This window comes from Piliocolobus tephrosceles, chromosome 13, assembly GCF_002776525.5.
Source record: "Piliocolobus tephrosceles isolate RC106 chromosome 13, ASM277652v3, whole genome shotgun sequence".
In the NCBI taxonomy this organism is placed as follows: domain Eukaryota; kingdom Metazoa; phylum Chordata; class Mammalia; order Primates; family Cercopithecidae; genus Piliocolobus; species Piliocolobus tephrosceles.
The window spans coordinates 45994746-46013891 of NC_045446.1; the positions used below are offsets into that span (position 1 = coordinate 45994746).

Here is a 19146-nt window from a genome sequence, read left to right on the forward strand (position 1 = left end):
GGTTCACGCCATTCTCCTGCCTCAGCCTCCCGGGTAGCTGGGACTACAGGCGCCGCCACCTCGCCCGGCTAGTGTTTTTGTAGTTTTTAGTAGAGACGGGGTTTCACCGTGTTAGTCAGGATGGTCTCGATCTCCTGACCTCGTGATCTGCCCGTCTCGGCCTCCCAAAGTGCTGGGATTACAGGCTTGAGCCACCGCGCCCGGCGAGGGAAGATTTTCTTAGATCAATAATTCTCAAATATTTTGAGTACAGGCATGTGAAAACTTTTTTTTTTTTTTTTCCTGAACATCATTCTCCTTGCAGAGGTCAAGCTGTATTAGGAACAGTGTTACTAGCAGAAAATCAGATTGTGTTATATGTGTGCAATAAAAAATATTATAGTCTTCGTTTTGCCGCTAGAAAGTATGTTCTTTGAGGGTTAGAACTTTATCATATCTAGGACCTAGAATAATGTCTGGCACTTAGGTGGGTGCTCAGTACAAATCTGTTGAATAAATGAGTGATTGAATATATATGTTTCTGGAAAAAAAGTCAAAAACATAAAGCATGAACAAATAACGAGAATGTATAAACAGTTTATGAATTTTTCTGTTGTATTAATTTGCTTTCTAAATTTGGCAGATAACAAGTGATTGAGAAAAGTTGTAATTTATGGGGAGAATTTTCTTTTGTTTTTTTCTGGAAATTGCTGCAATTGGACATAAAAGTGCGTTTGAGAGTAGGTGAACACATAAAAACTCTTGTGTTACTTTACAAAGTCCTCACTGGTTATTTGGCATTTGTTACCTTGCATTCTTATCCCTGTTCTGTCCTATCTAGTCTCTTTTGTTGAAGCTCTTTATTTTTCTTTGTGCTCTATTTCCTGTACCCTCTCACTTAGTAGATCTGTTCATTCATTCACCTCACTTACTAAGCCCCTGCTAGGTTGGAGAGAGGAGTCTAGTGGCCTATTCCTATTAAGCACTGTTATATTGTTAGCTGATAACTGTAGGGTTTGCTGATAACACCTAATAAGTTGAGACCTTTATGGAAGATTGCATTTTAATGAAAGACTCCTAAAGACAGAAGATTTACTACTCACAGAAATACAGCAACAGGGTTACTGTTTTGCCTCAGAGGAGACAGGCCAATTTTCCTAAATCCTACTCTGCCTATTCTGCTTGCTCACACTGTTAGATAATAGAGGGGGATAGGATTATGGAGGGCCTTGAGAATCCGTACCTGCTACTCTGGGAGTTTTAGAGTCAGGGAATGACACAATGTAAACACACTGTGGCATACAATGTTACCTGTATGTGTTTTCTTTCTAAGTACCTGTATAGTGGGGACTTTCTCATGTTTCATTATGTTCCCCACATATTTGTTAAATGCATGTTAAATGAATGGAGGGCTTCTTAAATTATATTTTTGTGGATTTTATTCAGGTAAGGAATACTGTATCTATCATTCAGCAAGTTTCAGCTTTCTGGCTAAATGACTTTTGTGCCAGTGATACCAGAGTCCTACAGCCATGTTCTTGCAGAGTTTGAATCTCTGGATCCATTACTGTCAGCCCTGCGGCTGGACTCCAGTCGTCTAAAGGTGAATTTATTGATCCTTATATCAGTTTCATTTTCATGTACTCTTTGTTACTGTGCCCCTACCCTCTAGTTCCTTAACGTTTTATGGAATCTTGGGTGTTCTTACCTGTCCTAGTCATACTTTCGTGGGGAGAAAAAAAGAAAATAAACTTTTTATCTGAGGAATGTGAGCCCCTTTAAATTATCAGGCCCAGCCTGGGTGTGGTGGCTCACACCTGTATTTCCAACACTTTGGGAGGCTGAGGTGGGAGGATCGCTTGAGGCAAGGAGTTCAAGACCAGCCTGGCCAACATGGCAAAACTCTGTCTCTACTAAAAAATACAAAAATTAGCTGGGCAAGGTGGCATGTGCCTGTAATCCTAGGTATTCGGGAGGCTAAAGCATGAGAATCACTTGAACTCGGGAGGTGGAGGTTGCAGCGAGCCGAGGTCATGCCACTGCACTGTAGCCTGGGCAAAAGAGTGAGACTCTGTCTCAAAAAAAAAAAAAAAATTGTCAGGCCCAGAGAAGCATTGGAGTGAAACAGCAGTCTTTTATCACTGTTTTTTTTTTTTTTTTTGAGACGGAGTCTCGCTCTGTCACCCAGGCTAGAGTGTAGTGGCACGATCTTGGCTCACTGTAAGCTCCGCCTCCTGGGTTCTCGCCATTCTCTTGCCTCAGCCTACCGAGTAACTGGAACTACAGCACCCACCACCATGCCTGGCTAATTTTTTGTATTTTTAGTAGATACAGGGTTTCATCAGGTTAGCCAGGATGGTCTTGATCTCCTGATCGTGTGATCAGCCCGCCTTGGCCTCCCAAAGTGCTGGGATTACAGGTCTTATCACTCTTGTTTGAGCTAATTAATTACCTCTTGAAGCTACTTGCTATGTGGGCACTAAACTAACTGACACCAAGTAGTGATAAAATGCAGTATACCTTATAGTTCAAAAGTGTATAGCCAATCACTAATCAATGTTATTGCTGTAAGCCGGTGAGAATTCCTGACAAACAGCCTCTTCTGAGAACTTGAGTTTTTTGTTTTCCAGAGCATTCACCAAGGCAACTTGGAAGTGTGTCCTAGGCTGCAGTCCTCAAACTTGGCCCAGATAAACTCGATGTTAATTTGGCCTCAACTTCTTCCTTTTAGGTTGACACTTTACATAGAGGTATAATTTTCATAGCTCTTTCTTGATTTATTTTTTGAGCTATCTTTTGAATTCTAATTTACCATCCCTGGAAACCATGATACTGACTTGCTTCATTTTCCTGTTAGTGTTGCTGTTTTCTCTCAGAAGCTAATGTATTTGATTGAAAATAAAATGGTATAAATGAGTATATCCCACAAAGACCAAGAGAAAACTGTCCCTTCACCCTCTGAAGGTTTGCTGAAAATCAACTAAGACAAGTAAGATTAATAGGAAAAAAGGCATATAAAATCTTCTTTTCTTTTTTTTTTTTCTTTTGAAACAGGTTCTCTTTGTTGCCTGTGCCTGAGTGCAATGGGGAGATCCTAGCTCACTATAACCTCAAACTTCTGGGTTCCAGTAATCCTCCTGCCTCATCCTCTTGAGTACCTGGGACTAAACATACTCGACACCATGCCGGGCTGATTTTAAAAAAGTTTTTGTAGAGATGGGGTCTTGCTGTGTTGCCCAGGCTGGAGTACAGTGGTGAGACCATAGCTCATGATAGCATCTAACTCCTGGCCACAAGCAATCCTGTGCCTTGGCCTTTGGCCTCCCCAAAGCACTGGGGTAACAGGAGTGAGCCACCATGCCTGGCTATATGTACCCTCTTTCATAGGGAAGTGGGGATATGGAGAAAGTAGGTGATTGTTTTGAGTAGCAATAAATCATTAGGGAGAATGAATAGACCTAGCAAGTGGGAGGCAGACATGGGAAGGTGAGGGATGGAGCTGCATAGGAACAATCAGGTAAAATCCCCCGGATGAACTCTTGGAGCTGCCTTCAGAAGAATAAATGAAAAGCCTGTCTGGGCATGATGATCACTCCCAGTCTCTTCTCTAGTGGTTGATCTTTCCTGGTAATTTGAATGAGATCCCTAGGGAAAGCGTTTAGGACAATTGCATTTCTTTTGGAAGGAAGCTTTCTCTCTCTTTCTTTCTGTCTTTCCTTTCTTTCTTTTCTTTTTTGAGATAGAATCTCACTCCCTTGCCCAGGCTGGAGTGCAGTGGCAGGATCTTGGCTCACTGCAACCTCTACTTCCTGGGTTCAAGTGAGTCTTGTGCCGCAGCCTCCCGAGTAGCTGGGATTACAGGCACCTGCTGCCATGCCTGGCTAATTTTTGTATTTTTAGTAGAGATGGAGTTTCACCATGTTGGGCAGCCTCGTCTCAAACTCCTGGCCTCAGACAATCCTCCTGCCTCCTCCCAAAGTGCTGGGATTACAGGCATGAGCCACTGAGCCTGTGCCTTTTGGAAAGAGGCTTTCTTGGTCAGATAAGGAAATTCCTATGGAGAGAGTCCCTCTCTGTGCTTGGTGGAGAGGTGGAAACGAGGCAAGGTTAAAGGGACTTTGGTTTTGAGGCAACTTCTGAGAACTGTCAGCATGTCAAAGCTCCATATTTTGGGGTATTGGTTGCTGAGCCCCAATAACCCCGTTACATTTTGAATAACATGAATCATTGCAGTTATACTACGGTCATTCCAAAACAGGGAGTCTGGTGTAACCCTCATTTTAGGGAGCAAAGCAAAAGTTAGTTCACTCTGGGCAGAATGTCGACCTAAGAGGAAGAAGCTGAGGCAAGTGCCCTGGCTTGGTGGTTCACACCTGTAATCCCAGTAATTTAGGAGGCAGAAGTGGGAGGATTGCTTGAGCTCAGGAGTTTGAGACCAGCTTGGGCAACATGGCAAAATCCCGTCTTTACAAAAAATACAAAAATTAGCTGGACATAGTGTTGGGCACCTGTGGTCCCAGCTACTCAGAAGACTGAGTTGGGAGGATTGCTTGAGCCAGGGAGGTTAAGGCTACAGTGAGCTGTGATCACTGCACTGCATTCCAGCTTGGGTGACACAGCAAGACCCTATCTCAAAAGGAATAAAAAAAAAACCCAAAAAACAAAACAGAGACAAAGGCAAAAATAATATAAGCAGACGGTTTATTAGGGCCAAGCTTGAAGATTACAATGTGGGAACATAGATAAAAGTTGTTTTAAATATACACTTTAATTAGCAGCAGTTACAAGTGGATTTTTTTTTTTTTTTTTTTTGAGATGCAGTCGTGCTCTGTTGCCCAGGATGGAGTACAGTGGCACCATCTCAGCTCTCTGCAAACCCTGCCTCCTGGTTTCAAGTGATTCTCGTGCCTCAGCCACCAGAGAGGCTAGGATTACGGGTGTGTACCACCATGCCTGGCTAATTTTTGAATTTTTAGTGGAGATGGGGTTTTGCCATATTGGCCAGGCTGTTCTTGAACACCTGGCCTCAAGTAATATGCCCGCCTCAGCCTCCCAACGTGCTGGGTGGATTTTTTTTTGAAACGGATGGTGGGGCAAGGGGTGGTGCAGTCTTACTGTGTTGCCCAAGCTGGAGTACAGTGGCTATTCACAGTCATCATAGCTGAGTCATAGCACACTACAGTGCACTGTAGCCTTGAACTGGCGTCAGGCAGTCTTCTTGCCTCAGCCTCTCAAGTAACTGAGACTACAGGCGTGCACCACACCACATGGCCCGACTAATTTTTGTAAATTTCTTAGAGATAGGGTTTCATTATGTTGCTATGGCTGGTCTCAAACTCCTGGGCTCAGGCAGTCCTTCAGCCTTGGCCTCCGAAAGTGCTGGAATTACAGGCATGAGCTACCGCACCAGGCCTTTTTTTTTGAAATGGAGTCTAGCTCTGTCTCCAGGCTGGAGTTTAGTGGCGCAATCTTGGCTCACTGCAACCTCCGTCTCCTGGGTTCAGGTGATTCTACTGCGTCAGCCTCCTAAGTAGCTGGGATTGCAGGTGCACACTGCCACATCCAGCTAATTTTTGTATTTTTAGTAGAGATGGGGTTTCACCTTGTTGGCCAGGATGGTCTCGATCTCCTAACCTCGTGATCCTCCTACCTCGGCCTCCCAAAGTGCTGAGATTACAGGCGTGAGCTGCTGTGCCTGGTCTGGTTTTCTTAAAAATAAAAAATTTTAAATTAGGGCTGGGGTCTTATTCTGTTGCTCAGACTGGTCTCGAACTTCTGACCTCCCAAAGTGTTGGGATTATAGGCGTGAGCCACCTTGTCTAGCCCAAGTGGATGTTTAAAGGAAAAGGAGGCAGATTCTGAGTTGTTTACCAATAACATGTTAAAATAACGAAAACTATTGATTGGCTATACACTGTTCTTAGTATCACAGATTTCAGTGACATGAAGTTAACAGGCGAGACAGCTAGTCAGTGACAAAATGACTTTAAACAATTGTCCCCAGGCATGGGTGCCGAGAGTGGGGGCATGACTGATATCTCATATTCATTTCTGTCTGGACCTGCATACTTCACATAGTTCAAACTGCCCTGAGCTATTTTTCTTTTCTGAATAGCTATGTGTTTTGATTGTCATTGGAATTCAAAGAACTATGTACTTCCTTCAATCTCTGAGTTATTTTGATTAAACTCAGGAATGATGTGGTAAAAAACAAAGTTTCATAACCAGTACCAAAATAATTTCATTTTTATACTTTTGCTACTGCCCTAAAGGAAATACTAGCATCTGAGGAAAGGGAAAAATAGGAAGTGATAGACAAAATAATATGAGTAACAGTTTTGAGGCTTGACATCAGACATTTTTTCAGCGGCAAGTTACAGTATGGTGTAACATATTAATAGGAGCTTAAGTGGTAAAGATGTTTATAATCTCATAGGAGGTTAGTGTTCTGGGTTTAGTGTAGTGGCCCAATGATATAACTGGCTCCCATTTTTCCCCTTCTACCATTGTACATATGTTAGCTTTTAGTTGCATTTGCAATATGTGTCCTGTTTCCAGTCTTACTATTCTCATTAACGTCTCAAGAAAGTAGGGGCAAAGGGCAAAGGCTTTCTACAGGCTCGGCCTCTTATCTGGAAAGGTAAAGCTTCCCTTCCTGAGAAGCCCTCAGCTGTGTTGGTCATATTAGCTAGAATTGAGTTACATGGCAACGCTTGGCAACTGGGGAACTGGGAAGGTGAATATTTAGGTTTTCCAACTTCTGTAGTGAAAAGCAGCAAAATTGAAGAAGATTGGGAATGTCTCTTAGTCAACCAACTAATAACTTTGCCACAGGGTATTGGGCACAGCATGGCCACTGCATTCTCTGATGGAGTCTCACCTACCCTAAGACTTGCGGATGTTTTGTGGTGTTTGTACAGATTAGAAGTGATGTAAATGAATGAATATTTAACATGGTTGCTTTATCTTCTGGTAACTGCCTTGGTCTTCCATTGTTATAGTTAGCATTGGAATGACCTAGCCAAATTACACAAAATATGAACAGTCTAACAGCCAGCTTTTGCCAAGGGAAAATTACTCACATGGTGGAGCCTATTCAGCCTTTGTGAAATTCATTTAGAAGTTTAAAAACAAAATGTTCTTTCTTCAGTATTTTTTACTATTCTAGAATTAGAGAGTAAGTGTCATGTTGTGTCCATTTGGACAGAGGGTAAAGTGAGGGAAGGAGCCTGATGCATAAATCCTCAGTATTTATTTTCAGTGGATAGTCTATTTGGTTAAGTAGCTGTTATCATCTCACACTTCTCTTTACATGTTTTTAGTGCACGAGCATAGCTGTGTCTCGGAAATGGTTGGCTTTGGGCAGTTCAGGAGGAGGACTCCATCTCATTCAGAAAGAAGGTTGGAAGCACAGGCTTTTTCTTTCACACAGGGTAAGATTAAGGACAGCTCTGTCATATACCATTTGGAGTCTCTTTCATAAATGCAAATTTCTCCAATATAAATAATCATTTGGAATAAAAGAATGTAAAACTTGCCCTGGTGCAGTGGCTCACGCCTATAATCCCAGCATTTTGGGAGGCCAAGGCGGGTGGATTACCTGAGGTCAGGGGTTGGAGACCAGCCTGGCCAACATGGTGAAACCCTGTCTCTGCTAAATACAAAAATTAGCTGGGCATGTTGGTGGGCACCTGTAATCCCAGCTACTTGGGAGGCGGAGGCCGGAGAATTGCTTGAACCCAGAAAGTGGAGGTTGCAGTGAGCCGAGACTGCATCAGTGCACCCCAGCCTGGGCAACAGAGCGAGACTCAGTCTCAAAAAAAAAAAAAATAATAATAATAATAATAATAATGTAAAACTTGAGATTTAAAAAATATTTTTTCTTTTGTACTCTAGGAAGGTGCAATTTCTCAAGTTGCCTGTTGTTTACATGATGATGATTATGTTGCTGTAGCTACCAGGTAAGAATCTGTTCTAAAACTGTCTGTCCGTTTTCAAATACATTTCAATTTGACACATTTAATTATTTTATTTAATGTGTTTGTTAGGGTAACCAACCATCCTGGTTTGCCTAGGATTGTCCTAGTTTTAACGCTGAAATTCCTGTGTCTCGGGAAATCTCTCAGTACCCAGCAAACAAGAACGGATAGCTGGTCATCCGAGTGTTTGTAGAAAATGCTAATTTGAGGTTACAACATTTCAAAGGCCTTAAAAGAGAAAGGGAACAGAGATAATTTAGATCATTTAACTTCTCCTATTAAACTGGTTTGGTGACTAAAACAAGGAAATTAATATCTTGACTTTTTATAATACTTCCTCTTTTCTGAAGAATAAGAGTTGCATATGTATTTAATATAGTTGATACTGTGATGCAATTAAATTGTACCTTGTTCATCATTGCCAAAAGTTTGCCTCTGTGACTCAATTCTTGCAGTCAAGGTCTTGTAGTTGTTTGGGAATTAAATCAAGAGCGTCGTGGGAAACCAGAACAAATTTATGTGTCTTCAGAACACAAAGGCCGAAGAGTCACAGCTCTCTGTTGGGATACAGCTATTCTTAGAGTTTTTGTAGGTGATCATACTGGGAAGGTTTCTGCCATCAAACTCAGTACTTCTAAACAAGCAAAGGTGAGAAGCAGTCCCATTCTTTGTGTATGTAGTGAGATACAAGGTGTTGTCTTATAAAACTTCCAATTAAAGGTTGTGATTTTTATCTACTGTATTTCTTGGGAGACTAATCCAGAGTCCAGACTTGGAGATTTTGAGGAGACCTGTTTTTATATAGTACATATAGTAGCCTGTTACAGCTCAATGCTGTTACAGAATGGCTTTTGTGAGCTAACCTCAGTACTTTGCAGTTCTTCCTGATTCACCTGCATGGCTCATTTAAAGCATTCTTTAGTATAAGGCTATGAAAGAAAAGAAATCTATTTATTATTGGTGTGAATAAAATGACAGACATAGAAATGACACCAATTGCTCAGGCTCCTGGTCTTCTCCGCTTCTTGTGTAGAAGAAACTCATAGGTCTAGGAATATTTTTTTATCAGGATGGATATAATTTATTTTGAATGGAATCTTGAAGACCCCTTCGGGGTTTGCTCTGCTCTGCAGGTTCTCAGGCTTCCTGCTGCAGTTATTTCTGAGTAGAAGGGTTGAGACTCAGTTTACCCTAACAGAATGCTCCAGTCTGTCATTAAGACAGAGTAGACCAGCTTCTCATTGTCCTGCTCCTCCAAGGCCATTACAGCAGAAGTAGAGGGATTTGTCTCGCATTGGCTTATTTCTGTTTAGGATCCTGGCAGAAAAGAAGGGCTCTAACTACTATTGGCTAAATTAATTTTATTTTATATTTTATTTTGTTTTATTTTGAGACAGGTTCTTGTTCTGTCACTCAGGCTGAAGTACAGTGATGAGATCGTGGTTCACTGCACTCTTGATCACCCGGACTGAAGCCATCCTCCCACCCCAAACCTCCTGAGTAGCTGGGACTACTGGCATGTACCACCACGCCTGGCTAATTTTTAAAAATTTTTTGTAGGGACAGGGTTTTGCCATGTTGCCCAGGCTGGTCTCGAACTCCTGGGCTCAAGCGATCCACTCACCTTGCCCTCCCAAAGTGTTGGGATTACAGGCATGAGCCACTGCACCTGGCTATTGGCTCAATGACTTTATTTTAATGAACACATCAGAATATTTTTCTGGTTTTTGCCATCATGACCTATCAAAGTTATCAATTGATTCTTAATATATTTTGGATCTAAAATATAGAAACCCTATACATAGTAAACGTACTTTGTCTTTTTCTCAAAGGGAGAAGTACTATCTACAGGTGAAAAATTCTCTCACATACTCCAGAACTTTAGTTAGTTAGAGACAAGTTCTTCCTCTGTTGCCCAGGCTGGAATATAGTAGCGTGATCAAAGCTTACTGTAGCCTCAAGCTCCTAGGCTCAAGCAATCCTTCTGCCTCAGCTTCCCAGGTAGCTGGGATTATAGATCTGTGCTACCACGCCTGACTAACAAGTTCTAAAGCTTGCTTCATCTTTTTCATTCTAACCTCTAAGATTAGATGATCACAAACAGAGCCTTAAGAATTCCCTTCTGCAGTTAATGTACCAAATTATTTAATACAACTTTTAAGTGAGTGAAACTTTGATATCCTTACAAGCAAATTAAATTTTGGCTTATTTGAAAATTTTATTTTGCTATTCAAGTTATCTTCATTTACAAGGTAAAGAGGAAGAGATCACATGTGTATGTTATGATTAAATAAACTTTATTTCTTTCTCACATTCCTTTTAGGCAGCTGCTGCTTTTGTGATGTTTCCTGTTCAGACCATAACAACAGTTGACTCCTGTGTTGTACAGTTAGATTATTTGGATGGAAGGCTACTTATATCTTCACTAACTCGATCCTTCTTGTGTGACACTGAGAGGTATGCTGACCATCCATTAGTCATCAGAAATGCAGACTTTTAGAAATGGGAGGAACTTAGAAGTTATCTACCCCAAGCCCCATCAATCAGTTATACAGATTTTTTTTTTCTTTTCTTTTCTTTTTTGTTTTTTTGAGACAGGGTCTCACTCTGTCACTCAGGCTGAAGTGCAGTGGTGTGATCATGGCTCACTGCAGCCTTGACCTCCCCAGCTCAAGCGATCCTCCTACCTCAGCCTCTCAAGTAGCTGGGTCTACAGGCACATGCCACCATGCCCTGCTAATTTTTTGTATTTTGTTCAGAGACTGGGTTTTGTCATGTTACCCAGGTGGGTCTTGAACTCCTGGGCTCAAGCGATCTTCCTGCCTCAGCCTCCCAAAGTGCTTGGATTACAGGCAAGAACCACTACCCTTGGCTATTACAGATGTTACGAAATCAGTTGTATGCAAGCTGATGTTAGAGAGCAGAGAGGAGGTAGAGGAGTCCAAGACAGTCCAGTGGGTGACTAAGACAAGTATTCCGTGAGCCTGTTGCTGGTGAGGCATATTCTAAGTGCCATGAGAGAAGGCCAAAGGCCTGTTTTTATATGGGGAAGCAGGAAGGCTTCTTTGAGTTTTGTTGTTTTCAAGATTTGTTTTATTTTAATAGAATTTTACTAAAGGGTGAAATTGGATGAAGAAGAAGAGCTTTACGAAGATAAGTATTTCATCAAAATCTCAAGGGTAGATAGAGCCAGAGGTCCAAAGAGTGGCAAAGGAGTGCATTAGAGGTAGCTGTGAAATACCAGAGCAGAATAGCAGACAGCTGGAAATGAATATTATGCATCACTGTGCCAAAGTTCTCAGCCATTCTCACTGCAAGGAAATTTTCACTGGCCATTCTTTTTTTCACTGGACCTGGCAGCTATCATATTTCTCAGGACCATCTCCTTTTAAAAATTTGTCATGGAGAATTTTGAGCCTACACAAAAGAAGGGAGAATTGTGTAATCAACTCCCGTGTACCTATTTCATAACTAAAGTTCTAGTAGCCTAGAACCTCTTGTAAAAATAACATTTTTAGATGTGCTTACTTTCTGTTAGCTAGAATTCAGTTTTTGGGGACATGGATAGTATAATAAAAGATATACTTGTGTTAAAAAATCTTTTTGTTTCAACCTATTTTCCCTCCCAACAAACAGTATATATATATGTTTTTAAAAGCTAGGCCTCCTAGTGACTAGCCAAAGTGATAGATATGACTTTGCTTCATGTAAATTTAGTGTTAAGAGTTAACTAAGGTAGCATATGTGAAAATACTCAACTTTGGGCCTGTGACATAATGTTTGAAAAATAATAGAAAGTAAGATTAATGAGGATATAAATGATAATGAATTGATTGCATTTTTGACTCAGCAAACATTTATTATATTCCTCCAGATCCTTAACACTGTATTAGGTACCATAAAATATATAAAATAAGGAAGAAATATATTTTATTTCCCAAATAAGGAATATAAGTAATAAAACCACTACTTACTGTACTGCTCTGTATACATTTCAAAGCACTCTTACACCAGTGTTCTTAAAATAAAGCAAATGTTATATTTTATTCATAAAACAAGTAACTACAGAAGTAGTTATTGAATTATCAGAGGTTATCTAGTAAATTCATGCTAGAGAGTGTACTAGATCACTCTTCAATAAAAGAGATTGAGTTTATGGAACTCTACAATGTATTGAGTGCTTTCTGTAGGCCTGACACTGTGCTACACACTGGGAATCCAACCAAAGAGGAATAAGAAGTGTCCTTTGCCCTGAAAAGTCATGATTTGCTGTTTAAATAGACATAATTGCCATATATCATATCATAAGTGCTATGAAAGCAAAGCATAGGAAGCATGTAATTGCATATATGGGAATCAGGGAAAGTTTCTGAGGAGGAATGATGGAATCATGGAGAGTAAGTAACAAGAGTTTTTAGGAAGAGACATCTCCCTCATCATTATCACCTTCCATGTTCCCAGGCAGTGTACTAAGCTCTTTTATATATCTAACTCATGTAATCCTAAGGGAGCAGAATACTCCAAGGTGCAGAGTTTCCGAAGGACCTGGGTTTTTGAGGAAAAAGTAAGTTTATTGGGTGTTTGTGGTGAGGAAGTGACTTGGAGACAGGGTTAGAGAACTAGATTAGTAGCTTCCATAGAGTGTCCAAAGAACATTTTACAAAGTGACTTTAGAAGCAATTAGTAGGGTTCAAGGATGTACGGAATAGTTCGGTAGCATTCACCTTTTAGATTTGAAAGGGGCCTTTACGTTAATTCTGAGCCTCTTATTCTGTGGCTAATAAACTAAGTACTAATATGAAATGATTTGCTTCCTGTCACAGAAATAGGTAATGGCAAATCAGAGCCAGAATCCTATTTTGATCTTTCCATTCTATTGGTTTTTTTAGTATATTGCTAATATGAATGAAGGAGAAGGCATTGTGAATGGAGTTATTATGCCCATGCTGATTTGTAGTGCCATTGTTTTTGCCTTTTTTTAAATAAGTAAATCTGCTTTCTCTTCCTTTCTGGATGTTAGAGAAAAGTTTTGGAAAATTGGAAACAAGGAAAGAGATGGAGAATACGGAGCTTGTTTCTTTCCTGGAAGATGTTCTGGGGGCCAGCAACCTCTGATATATTGTGCTCGCCCAGGCTCTAGGATGTGGGAAGTGAACTTTGATGGAGAAGTTATAAGTACACATCAGTTCAAGAAACTCCTCTCGTTGCCACCTCTCCCTGTGATTACTCTAAGGTAATGATTTGTATGGCTTGTTAGGATTGTTTGAAGAGCTTATATATAGAGGTTGGGTGAAAATCTCTGATATTCTATAAGTGTTAAAGATTTTATTATACCTGGCCAGGCGCGGTGGCACACGCCTGTAATCCCAGCACTTTGGGAGGCCGAGGCCTGTGGATCACGAGGTCAGGAAATTGAGACCATCCTGGCTAACGGTGAAACCCCATCTCTACTAAAAATACAAAAAAAAAATTAGCTGGGCGTGGTAGCGCATGCCTGTAGTCCCAGCTACTCAGGAGGCTGAGTCAGGAGAATGACGTGAACCCAGGATGCGGAGCTTGCAGTGAGCTGAGATCATGCCACTGCACTCAGCCTGGGCGACAGAACGAGACTCCGTCTCAAAAAAAAAAAAAATGATTTCATTATGTCTTTTCAGAGTGAAGTTGAATTTTTATTAAAAGATTCAGAAAAACCAAAGAAGTCTTTGAGAATTACCTTTCCTATGATTAATGTGAGTTGAATAAGGGCAGATGTAGTTAGGCTGTTGAATTTGTTTTGGAGGCAAAAATTACCCTGTATTGGGAAAAGTATAATTTTATGTTCTAACAGATAAACTCATTAACAGATGTGTTTACTTTCTAGATCAGAACCTCAGTATGATCATACAGTTGGATCCTCCCAATCTTTGTCTTTCCCCAAACTCTTACATCTTAGGTAAGTTTCTACTTTCCTTTGATCTGGGGGGAAAAAAAGAATACTTAGCTTTTAATCTCTGTTTCTTGTTCAGAAGTAGTTAGTTTTTTAAGGTTATTTTTGCACTAAATTATTTTTAGAAAGTTAGGAAATAATTATGTTACATGAAGTGTTCTGTATTTAAAAGGAATGGAAAGATCCTAGAAATACACTTCTCTTTCCAAGCCAATTGGAGAGTTTATAATTGCCAAGAAACTTCTAACAGAGCTAAGATAGCTCTACTAACCTCTTCATAACCTCCCCTACCTGGTGGGATGCTATAATGAAAGCAAGTCCCAGATCAAAATATGCCACACAGATGTATGTTTTTTTAGCAAGCAGGCACAAAAAAAGTTGTAGAACTTGTTCTTGTATGCTTGGTGAAATTTCAGCTCTCTATCCTGTAGGTACTCTGACAAATACTTGCATGAAAGATCTGCTGGAGGCAGTTTCAGCCGTATTCTAAAGTCAGAGTTCAGCCAGCCTTCTAGTTGGATTAGGTGCAAAGTCCAGCACAAAGTGCTGCCCTAAAAGTTGTTAACTGCTGGGCCAGCCACTTCTTACACCTTGTTCTGCAAGAGCACCAGTGTATGATTTCCAGCCAATATCTTGAACTCTATTTCATCAATAAAAAATTATTTCTGGCCAGGCGTGGTGGCTCACGCCTATAATCCCAGCACTTTGGGAGGCCGAGGTGGGTGGATCACGAGGTCAGGAGATTGAGACCATCCTGGCTAACATGGTGAAACCCCGTCTCTACTAAAAATACAAAAAAAAAAAAAAAAAAAATTAGCCGGGCGAGGTGGCAGGCGCCTGTAGTCCCAGCTACTCGGGAGGCTGAGGCAGGAGAATGGCGTGAACCCGGGAGGCGGAGCTTGCGGTGAGCGGAGATCGCGCCACTGCACTCCAGCCTGGGCTACAGAGTGAGACTCCGTCTCAAAAAAAAAAAAAAAATTATTTCTGATATCCCTTAGGCTAGTTAACAAGATCTCTGATGCAAATTCAGCAAACGTTGTATGAAGTTGTTATATGGTACACTGGAGTGCAAACACCTGATTCAGTTCTCTCAAAGGCTAACTAACCACTCTTTGTGATTTTTTAAAAGTAATTGAAATGTTAACTAATTGCCTCTAAGGGTAAGGATAAAAACCAGCTTATGTATTTGTCATACTTCCTACACTGAAGTATTTAAAAGTGAATTATAAGGCTGGGTGTGGCTCATGCTTGTAATCCCAGCACTTTGGGAGACAGAGGCAGGCAGATCATCTGAGGTCAGGAGTTCGAGACTAACTTATCAACATGGAGAAACCCCGTCTCCACTAAAAATACAAAATTAGCCCGGCATGGTGGCACGCTTCTGTAATCCCAGCTACTAGGGAGGCTGAGGTAGGAGAATCACTTGAACCTGGAAGGTGGAGGTTGCAGTAAGCCGAGATTGTGCCATTGCACTCCAGCCTGGGCTACAGAGCAAGACTCTTTCTCAAAAAAAAAAAATTAAAAAGTGAATTATAGACATTATAACACTTTAGTAACTCCGTAATTCTAATTCATCATGAAAATTACTAGAGAAAGATATTTATTTGCCCATAATTAGATAAAGCATGCTAAAAACTCTTCCTTCTTTAGCATTCTTCCTTTACGGCACTTGTCATTTTTATGTATTATATAATATATAATTTATATATTACATATTATATATATTTATATATTACATATTATATATATTTATATATAAATTTATAATTTTATAATTATATACAATATAATTACATTTATATAATTTATATTTACATGTAATTTTGTAATTACATATTAATTTATAATTACATCTTAATTTTTTATAATTACATATTAATATCTTTACATATATTATAATTTGTTTATAATTACATATTAATACAATGTTACAATTAATTACAATTAATATAATAAATTACAATTAATATAATATAGTTACATATTAATATAATATTTAATATAATATAATTACATATTAATGTAATATTTATACATGTCTTACCCTAGACAGTAAGCTCCATGAGGGCTTTATTTCTGTTTTGTTCACTATTATTTTTTCAATGCTTGGCCTAATGCCTGGCACGTGATAGATACTTAATAAATATTTGTTGACTATGATGTGATGTGCGGGATGTTGGGAAGTCCCTTACCCAAGAGTATTTTTTTTTTTTTTTTTTTAAGAGACAGAGTCTTGCTCTGTCGCCCAGATTGGAGTGCAGTGGTGCGATCTCGGCTCACTGCAACCTCCACCTTCCAGGTTCTAGCAATTCTCCTGCCTCAACCTCCCAGGTAGCTGGGACTCACAGGTGCACGCCACCACCCCTGGCTAATTTGTTATATTTTAGTAGAGACAGGGTTTCACCTTGTTGCTCAGGCTGGTCTCGAATTCCTGGGCTCAGGCAATCCACCTGCCTTGGCCTCCCAAAGTACCCAAGAGTATGTTTTCTAGTAGTCAGGCCACAATACACTTAGCTCTCCTGGTAGAGTTATTCTTTTGACTGTAGCTATTTAAAGCTCCTGTTAACAGTCCCTACCATGGTAGACAAAACCTTTGATGATCTGACTCTCTGCCTGTTCCTCAGCTAAAGCAACAATTAATGCCGCTTTGAAACCTCTGCTGATTTCCTCCAAGAGGCTTACATTAGACAGCCTGTTCCTGTGCATGTACTGTTGTCAAACCATATTCATTCCTTTATCATTGCCACTCTCTTATTGTATTATGAATATGCATCCCAGCATCAGATTGTCAACTCCTTTTCTATGGGCAGTGCTAGACACATAGAAACCTCTCAAATGATAGTGAATTCAACAAAGAGTTGTTTCAAAAACATGAAGAGGAGGACTTCTTTTCGTTTCTGTTTATTTATTTTTTTCATTTGTACACTGTGCCCTATGGGACTTTTACTGTTGCAACCCATAAATCCCAGAGGGGGCATCCTTATGCACTTTGTTTCCTTTCAGGCACATTGGTATTACTTTCTCGAACTTTAAAACAATGCTCTTAGGTTTGTGTCCCCATTTATTATCAGTGTAAGGATAAGGGGATGAGGAATGTATAAATTACAAGTATCAGCTTTTATCTAAGTTCCCGTCCCCAGCCCCCCATCTAATCTAGGTTGCAATTCCTAAGGAGTTTTCCAAGCTCAATGTCAGCTTCAGTATCAAAATTATGATCCTGTATCTCTTTCTCAGGGATCCTCTGGACCCCCTCCTTTTTTTTTTTTCTCCTCTGACTCTTGAAGGCAGCCTTCTCAATTTGACTTTGGATTAAGATTCTGACCATTTCTTGCATTTTATGACAAAGATTACTTTCCTGTAGGGATAGTGATCGGGTCTTTCATATTGACAAAATGTTTAACACTTACATGAGTACTCAACTCCTGTTAAAAATCAGTTAGTTTCATAGCCACATGGAACCATGTTTAATATTCTTGGAAACAAAAAGGAAAAAGAAATATGGTCCCTGTCCTTAAGATTATAATTTATTGGAGAGATGTGATTTATTTCTCCAAAAAGTTTAACAACAATAGGAAGAGTTGTGACAGTGCAGTACATGATTTAGTGCCATATAAGCAGAGTGTAAGAAATAGGTTGAGTGCAAGAAATAGGGTGAGTGCTGTGGGCTGTAAGGGAGGATTTCAGAGGGAAGTAGAACTTCTGATCCTTGAGAGGTGGCTAGATTAAGAACATTGTAAGTTGGAGAATGTCCTGACCAGCATTAGGAAGTGGAGATTTTTTTTAATATACCAGTGGTATATACCAGTGGTTTATAAAAAATAAATAGTAGCAGCCTTGAGAGAGTAAATGAAATATATGAGATAAATGTATATGAGTAAGTATAGAAAAAGATGAGTAGAGAGAGTACCAGAGAACTGGAGAGAAAGAGAACCAAGAAAATGCAGTGTCCTAGAGCCCCAGGAGGTGAGGTTCAAGAAGTCTTCTGCTTGGGGTTAAGAAAATGGGAAGTGATGAAGGGTTATTGGGTTTGGCAGTTTGGGAATCTGTGACTTTTTGAGTATTCAGACAAGTGGAATAGTTAGGATTCCAGATAACAGTGGGTAGGTTAGTGAAGATAAGTGGAGGAGGAAGTAGATTCTGTGTTACATAGGAAAAAAGTCCAGGTTTTGGAGCCAGACTATCCTTGGTGTAAATTCTGACTCTTCTACATTTCATGCTGAATGGTCTTTGGCATATTATTTTATCTCTCTGAGCCTTAGCTTTTTCTCTTTTTAATAAAATAAGAATAGTATATCTACCTTGATTGGCTTCTACAAAGTTAGGTAATATAGACAGAGCCTTTAATAAAGCTCCTGGCACATTGATGACCAGGAGTACTCAGCCTTTTGTTGCCCACACACAACTAACAACATCAAAATATTACTGTTCCTAAAAGTGGCTCACTAGAGTAATGATTGGCAGTAAGATGTTAATCTTTGATTTAAATGTGCCCCTATCATGTCCAGTATGGAAAGTTCAGCTGCTTTAACAAACGTCAGGTAAAGGTACCTAAGCTTTTCTTTTTCCAAATACCAGTCTGTCTGTCTTTCTTTTCTTTCTTTCTTTTCTTTTTCTTTTTCTTTTTCTTTTCTTTTCTTTCTCTCTCTCTTTTTCTCTTTCTTTCTCTTTCTTTCTTTCTCTCTCTCTCTCTCTCTCTCTCTCTTTCTTTCTTTCTTTCTTTCTTTCTTTCTTTCTTTCTTTCTTTCTCCCTTTCTCCCTTTCTCCCTTTCTTCCCTTTCTTCCCTTTCTTTTCTTCCCTTTCTTCCCTTTCCTTCCTTTCCTTTCTTTTTCTTTCTTGACAGAGTCTTGCCCTATCACCCAGGCTGGAGTGCAGTGGCACGATCTTGGCTCACTGCAACCTGCACCTCCCGGTTTCAAGTGATTCTCGTGCCTCAGCCTCCCAAGTAGCTGGGATTACAGGCACATGCCACCATGCCTGGCTAATTTTTGTATTTTTAGTAGAGACAGGGTTTCACCATGTTGGCCAGGCTAGTCTCAAACTCCTGACCTCAAGTGATCCACCCACCTTGGCCTCCCAAAGTGCTGGGACTACAGGTGAGAGCCACTGCGCCTAGCTGACCCTTTTCTTTTTCTGGAAAATATCTAGTATATATGTCTGAATTTTCCCAATTTGGCATCATTTTACGCTATTTATTAGTGGACTGTTGTTACAGACAGAAAGGAATTGTTAGGACTCGATTAGCTGGATCACTCTTGTGTTTT

General features: G+C 40.1%; 1 protein-coding gene across 14 annotated transcripts in view; it reads left to right on the forward strand.

The window, feature by feature from the left end:
• Window positions 1-19146, forward strand: part of HPS5 (HPS5 biogenesis of lysosomal organelles complex 2 subunit 2) — a 46090-nt gene that overhangs the window by 3602 nt on the left and 23342 nt on the right. For 4 of the 14 annotated variants that reach the window (XM_023230763.2, XM_023230762.2, XM_023230760.2 and 1 more), the window contains exons 2-9: window positions 1426-1582; window positions 2610-2729; window positions 7302-7412; window positions 7876-7940; window positions 8414-8606; window positions 10282-10415; window positions 12979-13191; window positions 13819-13890. In XM_023230763.2, the coding sequence (XP_023086531.2) occupies window positions 1475-1582; window positions 2610-2729; window positions 7302-7412; window positions 7876-7940; window positions 8414-8606; window positions 10282-10415; window positions 12979-13191; window positions 13819-13890 (1016 nt within the window). In that variant the 5' untranslated portion in view covers window positions 1426-1474. Of the gene's footprint in view, window positions 1-1425; window positions 1583-2609; window positions 2730-7301; window positions 7413-7875; window positions 7941-8413; window positions 8607-10281; window positions 10416-11103; window positions 12523-12978; window positions 13192-13818; window positions 13891-19146 lie in introns of those variants that run through there. The other 10 variants (XM_023230771.2, XM_023230769.2, XM_023230770.3 and 7 more) reach the window with 5 other exon arrangements.